This window comes from Benincasa hispida, unplaced genomic scaffold (assembly GCF_009727055.1).
Source record: "Benincasa hispida cultivar B227 unplaced genomic scaffold, ASM972705v1 Contig261, whole genome shotgun sequence".
NCBI classification, from domain to species: Eukaryota; Viridiplantae; Streptophyta; class Magnoliopsida; order Cucurbitales; family Cucurbitaceae; genus Benincasa; species Benincasa hispida.
Window position 1 is genome coordinate 370,288 of NW_024064775.1, and position 13,310 is coordinate 383,597.

At 43.1% G+C, this 13,310-nt stretch overlaps 1 protein-coding gene across 1 annotated transcript; it reads left to right on the forward strand.

Annotated features, from left to right (window-relative positions):
* Positions 1–2,265: 2,265 nt before the first annotated feature.
* LOC120069157 (protein PXR1-like) lies at positions 2,266–2,727 on the forward strand. Its single transcript, XM_039020833.1, has one exon. The coding sequence runs from the start codon at positions 2,266–2,268 to the stop codon at positions 2,725–2,727; it is 462 nt and encodes a 153-aa protein (XP_038876761.1).
* Positions 2,728–13,310: the final 10,583 nt, after the last annotated feature.

The window sequence follows — 13,310 nt, forward strand, 5'->3', positions numbered from 1 at the left end:
CCTATCGAGAGAAGGTCAGAAGAATGTGTTAACTAAAGCGAGTAGTACTTCCAGACATGGAAGCAACCTTACGTTCATTATGTTAGTCTCTGTTTCACCACAGACATGTGAGAGCGCGACCGATCACTAAAAGGTGTACGCCAAGAGAAGAGCAGGACAACATTTGTAGCTTCAACGCAATTGAGAACTTACGTTGTCATATTCTTTGTCTTTGTCTTTCTCTTTCTATTCCGTTCATAAGACTTGCTGTCGCATTCCATGTTCTTTGCATAACTTTCACAGCCAGCTTGACCCCAGCATCTTGTAACATGAAGCCTATATCTTGTATCATCTAGCTTAGGTTTATTGTATTTTTATTTTATTATCGCACCTTTACTGCTTTAGTCTACTTTATTGCAATTTATATACCTGTACAAACCAAACTTTTAAAGATTGAAAACCTGGCTGCATATATCATGATCACACCACAATAGCCTCAATCAGTCCCCATGTTTGACCTCGGATCACACCGAGAAACTTGCGGTGGAATTACACTTAGTTCCATCGTAAGGAAACTTATGACAACGCATGGCATACTACGTGAACATCCATAATTAACGCATATCTAGCGATAGTATCGCATCATTTCGAGCATAGAACATCATGAATCATACCTATCAATTTTTGCGTAACAAGTTTATGGCGCCGTTGCCGGGGAACTGGTAATAGGGACATAGACTTGAACCTTGCGTGCATCATGTTATAGTTTTTGTGTTATAGGCAGCTTGCTTCTGAACTTAGAAATCGAGCACCTAGAACATTGCCCAGCAACTCTGAAGCCCTCGGATCTCATGGAAAAGAGCAATGTCCTTGAGGACATTGGGCAGACAAGCTGGACCGCCTACAAAGGTGTGGATTGTGATCATCAAAGAAAAATATATTCCGATCCATATCTCAAATCTATGTTTATATGCTTTCAGTTCATTCCTGTCTTTCTGAATTTATGAACTTTGGCTTTTACTACTTCATTTAATTGGTTTCACGACTTTACAAACTTATGATTCATTTAATTCTCTTGCATTTATTTCTGTACTTGTCTTTGATTCCTTTAACTTTTCTGTATTTAATGCATTACTCTTAACTGGTGAATGATTGAGAAATAAGAAGAAAAAGATTACCGCATGTCATAGCAACTTGCGTTGATGAAGATATATATTATAAAATATATATATATATATTATATATATATATATATATATGATAATAATAATAATAAAACAATCAACACCCAGTATGCATTGCAATAATGAACGCATCTTGAACTAACAAGATACACTTTGTGTTCACCGAACCCAAATACATTGCGGTGAGGGATGTGTTGCGCGTGTGTGTGTCCTTTGCCCGTCTTTAACGAAAATGCACTATGTTGAGGTAGTGTTGTGCTAGTAGCAATACCGTGCGCCTGATCCTCCAGAAATGTGTTTAGCTGAGGGGTGGGCTGCAGGGATACATGCGTTGTTGCCCGTCCTCTGCAAAGATGCATCTGCGTTGATGAATGCATTGCGTTAAATCTTCACCTTTCATCCTTTCAAATAAAACTTAAAGAAAATTATTTTTGCAAAATTGAGAAGTCCAGTCATTTCGTATTCCAAAGAAATGATGATGGAGCAGACAAAAGGAAATTTTCATAAATGAGGGGAGTGCAATCGGCAGGCCTTTTGAGTTTCTCAAGGCCTACCATCGTAGAAATCATGTTGGGCCCACTAAAGCCCAACCTATAAAAGGACACCCCCCTCCCCCCCGTCTGTGAGATCACTTTGCCTCTTTTGCAATCTGAAACCCTAGCACCCCTGCATACCGAGCTTTCTTCTTCCTAAAAACCCTAACGTTTTCCAGTTTTCTTTCACCTAAGCATCCATGGCCGACCAAACTTTCCAACCTTCTGCTTCGCCTTCAACACCTTCATCAGCCCAACTCTCCATGTGAGAGGAAACATTCCTTGCTGCCAGTTGCCATCTCGCTGCCCAACCCCACACTGTTCCTCGAATCTCCAAAAGACCCTGGCGAAGCCCTCTAGTAGTCAGGCTAGTCCTATTGAAAAGGGGGCAAAGTTCTGAAAGCACCCCACTCCCAACACCAGCAATCTCCACTGAAAGTGAGAAGAAGAGGCAAGATGACAAGGAGATGTTTGGGAGCATTCTGAGTAACCTGGAGAAAGGAGGAGGATTACCTAAGGTTGGGGTTATCAACCAACCACTGCTTACGGAGGAGGTGACGGTGGCGGTGATGGAGGAAGTGGTGGAAGAAGAAACCAGAAGAAGCACTCTGGCCATAGAGGATCCTGAGGAGATTGCCAACGTAGAAACCGATGACGGACCCTCCAGAGTTACATTGGAGGAAGTTGCGGCAGAGAAGCAACCAGAGGTGGTTGAGGAGAAAAAGAAGAAAAATAAGAAAAATAAGAGCAAAGGGAAGAAGGTTGGAGAAGGTGAGCCATCTCATCAGCACAAAGCTGAGAAAAAGAATAAAGAGAAGGAGGATGAGGAGGATGAGGAGGCCAAGCTAAGGAAGAGGAAAGAGAAGGAAGAAAGGAAAGAGCGCAGGCATGAGGAAAGGCACCTCAAAAAGGAAGAAGAAAGAAAGAAGAAGGCTGCAAGCCTAGAGATGGATGGAGAACCCACCTCTGTGAGGGAGGACTTAGGGGAACCAGTGCAGCTAAGAGAGCCAGTGCAACCTGAAACAACGTAGATGGTTCCGACTGACGAAGGTGAAGAAGGAGATGTTACTCCATTGATGCAGCGTCGCAAGGAGAATGCGCCGCAAGGGTCTACTGTTGACCCTCAAAATTTAATCAACGCATTAAAAGAAGAGGAAAGGAGGAGAAAGGAAGAGGAAGAGAGGTAGGAGAAAATGGCACGGGCCCAACTCATCAACATAGAAGGTGATAGGAGGAGAAGACTGCATGATGAAGAAGTGCGCCGCAATAATGAAATCGCGAGGATCGAAGAGATAAGGCAGCTTGAAGAGGAACATCGCCTTTTGCTGGCCTTTGAGCAGTTTGAGAAGGAGTTTGAAACGGAAGAGAGAGAAGAGGAAGAAGAAGAAAAGAGAAAGAAGGCAGAAGAAGAAAGAAGAATAAGAGAAGAGAAGGAAAGGAAGCGCGAAGCAAATAGGCAGCGCTTAAGAAAGAAGAAAGGAAAAGAACTTGCTGAAAGAGAGAAGGAGAGACAACGCAAGGAATGGGAAAGAAAGAAAAGGCAAGAGGCCTGCCTTTCGTTGGCTAAAGACAAGGGCAAAGCAGTTGTCGAGAGTAGCGAGCCCGCATTGGCAAGGGGGCATCCATCAAGAATAAGAGAAAATGATGACATGTTGATGGAGATGGGCTTTTACCCTGTGCCAACGCCACTACCAGACCTCATCACGAGCATGATCGTGGAACATGGTTAGGACTCATTTTTCCAGTGCTCAGCCATTGTTATTCCTAAGGTAGTGAGGAACTTCTACCATGAATAGCTTCATGGAACTAGGGATGTTGTGAACGTGAAGGAGGAGATGGTGTCCTTCAGCGCAAGGGACATTAATGAGTTGTATCAGATGAAAGATAACTCAGAGGCGCCGGGAAACAGAATCATTGATGATCTCACTGAACAGCATATGGAAGATACGCTGAGAATACTAACACAATCGGGCACCAAATGGACAGTATCTCCCAAAGACATCAGAACCCTGGCATCCAAGGCACTACTTTCTGAGGCACAACTTTGGGTTTATTTGGTCAAGAAGCAACTAATCCCAACAACGCATGACAAGATAGTATCGAGGGATCACGTCATGGCCACATACTGCATTGCACGCAACATACCAATCGATGTAGGGCAGTTGATCGCAAGACAACTCAGAGCCTTGGTGGGGCACATAAGGGGGAAATTCTTCTTCCCATGGACTATCTCAAGTCTATGCCTGTCATTGGGTGTAGGCATTGATGATGAACCCATGCATGAAGTCCATGGCCTCATCAATATCAAAATCCTGAGGATGCTCCTCAAAGAATCCCCACATTGCCCAAAGCTCCCATTGAAGAGGCCCACCATCGATCTCAATGCGCCGCAAGAGCCCAAGCCGAAGAGACAGCACAAAGATGATAAGGGAAAAGAAAAGGTCCAAGAATCACCATCGCAAGAAACAGAATCCTTGGACCACTTACCCTTAATAATCCGCCCTGCAAGCCCACCCGCACAACCTTCTTCTCCACTTCACGAGCACTTTACCAACCTTCTCCTTCCTCCAGATTCTCCGACCGCATACCCAGTAGCCCCATCCTCACCTTCAGCATCATCACTGCAATGTTCTCTTCCACATCGAATGTTGATGAACCATACAATTTGGGTGAAGGCACCTCTGTCCAACCCCAAAACGTTGCTGGCGAGACATCGCAAGAGCAACCCACTGTAGCCTTCCTGGTTGATAAGTTAGCAGATATACGGTCCCTTCTGGCCCAACAACAACAATTTCTCTCCCAACAATAAACTCTTCACCTAACAACAAGCCTTTTTCGACCAGAGATTTAATGCAATAATGGAGCAAGTCGACGATATACAGCGCAGTGCTGCCACGTCAAGGCAGGCGCTGATTGTAACACGGTAATAGAGATGATATACAATGATGCACGCAAGATCTAAGGCCATGCGATACTACTTCAAGATATGCGTTAATGATGACTGTTCTTATAATACGCTGTGCGTTGTCATAAGTTTCATTTCATTGGAACCATGTATATTCCATCACAAGTTTCTCGGTGTGATCTGAGGTCGAACACAAGGATTGTTTGAGGTTATTGCGTTATATTTGTGATACATGCGACCAGGGGTTTTTCCAATTTATAAAATAGTTTTGTGTACAGGTAATTAAACATGCGATAAAGTAAAGTAAAGTGGTAAAGATGCGGTAATAAAATAAATTACGATAAAGTAAACCTAAGCTAAGATGATACAAGATACAGGTTTTATAATACAAGATACCAAGGTCAAGGCTGGCTGTGAAGATTATACAAAGATCGGGTAATGCAGTGCGAAGTCTTATGTGCGAAGTAGAAATAGAAAAGATAGTTAATATAAACAACGCAAGTTCCTTAATCGCGTTAAAGCTATAAGTACGGTTCCTCTTTTCCCTTAGCGTACACCTCTCGGTGATCGACCGCGTTCCCACATCTCTGTGGTGAAATAGGGACGAACGTAATGAACGCAAGGTTTCTTCCATTTCTGGAAGTACCTCTCGCTTTAGTTAACACATTCTTCTAACCTTCTCTTGACAGATCAGAATGGCATCTTCACTTTTGCTCTCACAGGTGAAGATGTCGTCTAGCATGCCTTAGCCAAATTCATTTATCTCTTTAGCACATACTAAGTTACTCGTTTAATCCATATTAATTACCAGGGGATAAAGAAAACTTCATGGAAAAAACGATTAATGGAGGAACAGAAGTAGATAGAGAAGTGAAAATGGAAATTATCAAGACATTCAATAATACTATTTAGCATCCGATACATGATTTGTGAATGAAAAGATTAAGAAGATGAAATGCAGTTGATGAATAGAGTTAGAAACAAATACAAATAAGCGCCAACGTCTTGGCGCCGTTCTGGATGGAGATTTGCTTGCCGATGTGGACGAATTGTACGGAAGGATGAACTTCCCTCTCAGGCTTGCTCAACCGGTAGCAGGGACCTAAGCACAGAGCTTCACAGCGGGGATCTGACATAATAGCACTGAGACTCACCTCTCGGTCTTGTCTCTTTTCTTCCCGAATTTCTTCCGATCAGCACTCAGCTCAGCCTCTCTCTCAGTAATCTAGCATAAATTCGCCCTCGTATCAAGTATATCTTCTCTGAATTCTATGGGGGATATTTATAGGTGAAAAGCTTTGACTCTTGGCTTGTGGATCCCACTTATTGTTATGGAAATTCTAAAGATGGAGGAATAAATATTCCTTCTATTATACAATCACACCGTCAAATCTTCACAACGGTTAGTTGTACAAGTGTCACAATCCTCCGTGTTTGCATTGCTCAGCTGCATCTTTCGATCGGGTGCTCGCATGCGGGGTTGTTTTTATTTTTTGCATGCGGTTGAAATTCAGCTCGGGATCGACTGTCGCATTATGCCATTATTGCGTTGATTGTCTCTTCATTGTGGTTTGACAGGCGTAATGTGACGGAGATGCGTTATTCAGTTTCTCTTTGAGCCTTGATCGCAAGTGTTGACTTGGTTTCCTACAAAACAGAATAGAAATATCCTCTTCTACCATCTTGATGATGTTAGTGGGTATAATTGCGATAATTCATAATTATTGTATTTTTGAGCTAATTTTCATACAATCGACGCATATTCCTTTTCTTTTGGTTGCAATATCTAGATAAGGTAGCATAAATGACTTGTATTTCTACAAGTTACCACACCCCCAAATTTAGATATGTGCTTGTCCTCAAGCATATCTTCTACTAAGGCGATAAAGCTCAATTCCTATCCTATATTTTTGCATCGATTGGTTGCTCCGAATGTTACACTTAGGCACATTACTTGACATCGCAATTTCCTTCTATCCTTGCTAATTCTTAACAAGCCCTACTTTATTCTTCTATATAACAAAATTCTGCTCAAAGATGCTTTTCAAGTTTTAAAATAGAATGTTTATCTCTTCTTTGTCAAAACAACTTGATATGTCTATATGTGGTGGTCAAATCTTGCATCATTTATTAGAGACTGTTGGTCATGGTTACACTCTTCATTTTGGCTTGTTCCAACATGTGTTATGTGAACATCCAACTACGGTTGTGTGCCAATTTCAACTCTAACTCGTGATATTCAGAGGAGTTGTCTCTTGCATTCTCTTATTTTTTTTCTTATTTTTCTTTATTTTTCTCATTTTTATATTGCGTTGTTCATGGAAACCCACCTTCCTTTTGGCTTGCTCCTACGTGTCATACGAACATCCAACTACGGGCAGGCTCCTTTCACAACTAAACTCTTATCAGGTTGGGAACATTTTTTAGGATTCCCTTGCGCTGACATTGGAGTTTGGCATAATTTTTTTTTTTTTTTTTGGAAATGAACGCATTTTCTTAATGACTGTATATTCTTCATCTCATCTGCTCAGACCTTCCCCACCCCCAAATTTAAAGATGAGCAAGGTCCTCATTGCGTTGTTTGGATAGACTAGACAAACACTTAGAAGAAAATTTCAAAAAGAAGGTTTTAGCAGAACTTTGAAAGATAAAAGGTAAAGTACTGCTAAACTAAGAATTAACTAAGTGTTAGTCAGAATTGACAAAATAGGGGAAATGTTTCTAAGTATAAACATATATTACATCATGGCAACACAATGAATAACGCAAAAGTAAAAGATTAAGAATATTGCAAATATTGACAAAGGATGATAAAGAAAAAGGTACATGCAAAAAGGAGTGAATATGTACTCATTTGTATTGAATATTAACAAAGTATACAAATAATGAAAAATTAACGCAATACAAAATTGTTGCCTGTACAAAGAATCAAAGAATTTCATCAACTTAGAAAAATAATTAATTGAATAAAAAATAATATTGCAGAATAACCGCATAAAAAAAATATGTGAGGATTATTACTGAGGAGCTGGAGGATCTAGAGGAGGGTTTTGAGGTGGGGCTAAGGGAGCTTCTTCAAAATTCAAGTGCTGCCGGAGATGCGGAGGCACCATCGGACCATGAAGATATACGGTGAGAAAATTGAAATACTCCTGGTTGCGCTTCGCAATCTGTCGTTGGTGCCAATGGATCTTATAAATATTGTGCTGCATGTTGATCAACGCCTCCCTTGATGTGGTAGCACTGCATTGTATATCATCGATTTGCTCCATTACCACCTCAAATCTTTGATTGTTGAAGGCTTGCTGTTGAGCAAAAAGTTGCTGTTGTTGAGAGAGAAGGGACTGCATTTCGGCTAACTCAGCAGCCAGGGAGGTGATGCAAGGTTTTTCCTGCGATGTCTCGCCAGCATCGTTTTGGGGTTGGGCAGAGGTGCCTTCACCCAAATCGTGTGGGTCATCAACTTGCGGCGGTGGGATGGAAGGTTGCGGTGATGATGCTGCTGGTGAGTAGATTGGTGGGTATGCGGTGGGAGAATTTGGAGTAAGGAGAAGGTTGGTGAAATGCTCATGGAGTGGAGAAGAAGGTTGTGCGGGTGAGCTTGGAGGGCTTGTAGGGCGGATTACCAAGGGCAAAGGGTCCAAAGGATCTGGATCATGCGTTCGTGCCTCTTGGATCTTTTTTTTCCGTTGTCTTCTCTGCGTGGTCTCTTAGGCTTGGGTCCTTGCGGCGCGTTGAGATAGATTGCAGCCTCATTAAGGGTAACTCAAGGCAATATGGGAATTCTTTGAGGAGCAACCTCAAGATCTTTATGTTGATGAGGCCGTGGACTTCAGGCATAGACTCTTCATCAATGCCTACGCCCATTGTTATGCATAGACTTGAAACAGTCCACGGAAAGAAGTACTGCCCTCGAATGTGCCCTACCAGTGCTCTGAGTTGTCTTGCGATCAATTGCCCTACGTCGATTGGAATGTCGCGTGCGATGCAGTATATGCGGCCATGACTCGATCCCTTGATACAATCTTGTCATGTGTTGTTGGGATCAGTCACTTCTTGACCAAGTAGACCCAAAGCCTACCCTCCGGATGTAAAGATTTGGAAGCCAGGGTGCGGATGCCCTTGAGTGAAATCGACCACTTCGTGCCCAGTTGCGTTAAGACTTGCAGCGCGTCCTCCATCTACTTCTCTGTTGGGTCATCAATGATTTTGTTCCCCGGTGCATCTGAGTTATCCTTCATTTGATATATCTTATTGATGTCCCTTGCGCTGAAGGACACCGTTTCTCCTTTGAAGGTCACCACATCCCTGGTTCCATGTAGACGCCCGCGGTAGAAGTCTCTCACTACCTGTGGCACAATAATGGCTGAGCACTGGCATAATGTGTCCCAGCCATGTTCCACAATCACACTTGTGATGAGGTCAGATAGTGGCGTTGGCGTAGGATAGAAGCCCATCTCTATCAGCATATCATCATTCTTTTTTTTTTTTTTCGATGGACACTTTCTTGCCGATGCGGGCTCACTACTTTCCGCGATTGCCTTGCCTTTTTCTTTGGCCAACGCAAGGCGGGCTGCTTGCCTTTGCTTCTTCTCCCTCTCTTTGCATTGTTCTTCCTTCTCGTGTTCTGCGAGTTCTTTACCCTTCTTCTTCTGTAAGCACCGTCTATTAGCTTCGCGCTTCTTCTCCTTCTCTTCTTCTGATCTCTTCTCCTCTTCCTCCTTCTTCTTTTTCTCTTCCTCTTCCTATTCTCTTTCTTCCCTCTCGAACTCTTCTACAAACTGCTGGGAGGCCAGCAATAGATGTTGTTCCTTCTTGCGTTGCCTTATTGCTTCAAGCCTTGCGAGCTCATTATTACTGCGCATTTCCTCAACTTGCAGTCTTCTTCTTCTGCCATGATGAGTTTTGCGCGCTCCATTTTCTCCTTTTTCTACTCCTCTTCTTTTCTCCTTCTTTCTTTCTCCTCTAATGCGATGATCAGTCTTTGAGGGTCAATAGAAGACCCTTGCGGCGCATTCTCCCTACGACGCCGCATCAGGGGGGGTTCCTTCTCCTTCTTCACCTTCGTTGATCGCAATCACTTACGTTGTTTCAGGTTGCACTGGCTCCATTAATTGCGTTGTTTTCCCCCTATCCTCCCTTATGGAGGTTGATTCTCCATCCTTTTCAAGGCTCGCAGCCCTCTGCTTCTTTTCTTCTTATTTTCTTAGGCACCTTTCTTCACACCAGCTCATTCTTCTTTCTTCCTTCTCTTTCTTCTTCCTTTCCTTCTTGGCCTCCTAATCTTCGTCATCATCCTTCTTTTCTTTATTCTTTTTCTCCTTGCGATGATGAGAAGACTAAATCTCTCCAGCCTTTCTCCCCTTACTTTTCTTCTTCTTCTTTTTCTCTCCAACTACTTCTGGTTGCGTTTCCACTGTAACCTCCTACATCACAACTTCAGCCACCGCAACCTCCTCCACCACCACTCTGGAGGCTCCGTTATAGGTTTCTGCGTTGGCAGTTACCTGAGGAGTCTCTATGGTCAGAGTGTCTCTTCTTGTTTCTTTTTCATTCACCACTCCCTCCGCCACCACTTCTTCAATCACCACCACCGTTACCTCCTCCGTGGACAGTGGTTAGTTACAACCCCTGCCTCGAGTAATCCTCCTCCTTGCTCCAAATGATTCAGAATATTGCCAAATACTTCCTTATCGTCACGCCTCTTCTTCTCGCTCTCATTTGAGATGGTAGGAGTTGGAACTGGGGTATTTTCAGTGTTGTGTCCCCTCTTGAACTGAGGAGGCCAGACAGAAAATGGGTTTCTCTGGGTTCTCCCGCGATTCTCGGGACAGTATGGGGTTGGGCAGCAAGCCTGCGACTGGCAGCAAGGAATGCTGCCTCTCGCATGGAGATTTGGTCAGAGGAAAGGGTTGATGGTGTAGCAGAGTGTTGGGAAGCTTGGTCGGCCATGGATGATAAGCTTGGGAGAACTGGAAATATGATTGGTTCTAGGAAGAAGAAAGCTTCGTACGCTGGGCACTAAGGTTTTCAGTTTTCAAATGAGGTAAAGAATTCACAGACGGGGAAGGGCTCCTATTTATAGGTTAGGTCGTAGTGGGCCCAACGCGATTTTTGCAGTGACAGGCCTCAAGACATTCAAAGGGCTCGTCGTTCGAACTTCCCTCATTTATGAGATTTCAGAAAAATGTCCTTTCGTCTGCAGAATCATCATTGCTTTGGAATATGAAATGATTAGACTTCTCAAATACAAAAGTAATTTTCTTTAATGTTTTATTTGCATGGACGAAAGGTAAAGATTAACACAATGTACTCATCAATGCAAATGTATCTTCGCAAAGGACGGGCAACAACGCATGCATCCCCGCAACACACCCCTCGACTAAACACATTTTTGGAGGATCGAGTGCACGACATTGCTACCACCACATCACTACCTCAACATAGTGCATTTAGCTAAGGCCGGGCAAAGGATACACACACGCGCAACACACCCCTCAGCTAAACACAGTTGAGATGGGTGAATGCAAAGCGTATCTTCTTGGTTCAAGATGCATCCATTATCGCCTTGCATACTTCTTGTTGATTATTTCATTTTATTATATTATGTTTTTCATCAATGCAAGTTGCTATGACTTGCAGCAATAGATTTTTCTTTATTTCTCATTCATTCACCAATTAAGGACTAACACATTAATTACATAAAAGTTAAAGGAATTAAAGATGGTACATAAATAAATGCCATGGAAATAAATGAAAATTCATAAATACATGAAACACGTTAAATGAGGAAGTAAAGACAAAATTCAGGAATTCAATAAGACAGACATTTAAAGAAATCGTTTAAACATAGATGTGATATATGGACCAAAAGATGCATTTCTTTGAATGAGCGCGATCCACATCTCTGCAGGCGGTCCGACTTGCCTACCCAATGTCCTAGGAACATTTCTCCTTCCCATTGGATCCCGGGGCTTCTGAGTTGCTGGGCAACGTTCCTGGTACTCTATTTCTCACTAGGATGCCCATCTGGCCCACTTGGATATCTAAATTCCGAATTGGAAGACGCTTGCACTCCGCATTACTGCGTCATTCTTATCCATGTATTGTTTCAGAGGGCCTCCAATGACTTTCCAGAGGTGTTTGAAGATGATGGTTTGCTGGTTATTGATTACATTGGTTGGCCTCTAAGTTAATGGTGAGAAGAAAAGGGTTCCTTGACTGCCACTTTGATGGTTTGATTGGCCCCACTTGGTTAGGAATTGGCCTTTCCCACGAAGTTAGGATGGCGTCCTCCAGCCAGGATTGTAGGTGTTGCTGAAGGGGTTATTCTGGATGGCGCATACTTGCCTGGAGATTCGATGGGCAACATTTTTGCTACAAATGAGCCCCTCCACAATTAAAATGCATCTATTTGCGGCCACTTGAGCGGCGCAGCAGGTTGCGCTGATTATTAGGCGATGGCTTCCTAGATTGATTGCCATCGATTGAAGGATGGAAGTACCGCGGCCATCTGAGCGCCAGTTGGTCATTAATCTCCGGCAGAGACAAATAGCAGTTTCATTCTTTCTTTCTTTCGGCACCTTGGCCTCCTAGCCCATACATCAAATCCAATCATCCATGTTTCGCGATATGCGGTCAAGGATGAATTTAGCCTCAGTATAAGTTTTTTTCATAAAACCTTCTGCCGCAAAGCGTCAGCAATAGCCTACGTCGATCTATTCAGGCTGTTATAAAAGGTTTCCATCAAAACGCAATTGAGTATCTCGATATGTGGGCAGTTTTTCACCAATCTTCTAAATCGCACCCAGGCGGTGCTCAAGGTCTCATTCTCCATTTGCTTGAAGTTTAGCATGTCCTTTCATCTCCTTGCATTGATGGCCGGTGGGAGAACTTCTTCATAATCGCTCCACCAGTTGATCCTATGATGTGATCTCGTTCGGCTTCAGTGAGTGAGTGAGCCCACCTCTTGGCTTCGTCCCTCAAGGTGTAAGGGAACAATACAGTCTAGTACTCTCTGGGGTTACGCCAGGTAATGAGAAGTTACCCACACATTTTGACAAAAACTGGTCAAGTGGGCATGTAGGTTTTTACCTTGCAAACCCCAATTGCCTGCATTTTGGATCATTTATAGCATGACCGACTTTATTTCGAACATTGCGCTCTCCTCAACAGTAGGCCTCGAATTCCAGGCCAATGTTTCGATCAAGCAGCCAGGAAAACAGGATCCTATGTTGGTCGTACAACCCCTTGATTTACGGGAACCGTGTTGTCGTTATTATCTGCCATGCTCGCTGCTTTCTTTCGCCTTATCCGATTCTGACGTGCCCATGCACGAATGGTACGATCTCAGGGTCAGCTTCGAATTATGGTTCAATACCAGTACTCATAAACTGTCAAGCTACTCTCCGCGTTGAACAGTCAGTATAACGAGATCTGTCCTGCAAAACACCACAAACATACTCAAACAATAAACCATTAACCAATCCCTAGCAACAATGCCATAAACTTGTAACGTGGTAATAGAGATGATATAGAATGATGCACGCAAGATCTAAGTCCATGCGATACTACTTCTAGATGTGCGTTAATGATGACTGTTCTTGTAGTACATTGTGCGTTGTCACAAGTTTCCTTACGTTGGAACCAAGTATAATTCCACCGCAATTTTCTCAGTGTGATCTAAGGTCGAACACAGGGACTGTTTGA

What these genes read in the sequence shown, in the direction of transcription:
- LOC120069157 (XM_039020833.1), top strand. Translation starts at nt 2,266, where the DNA reads ATGGAGGAAGTGGTGGAAGAAGAAACCAGAAGAAGCACTCTGGCCATA.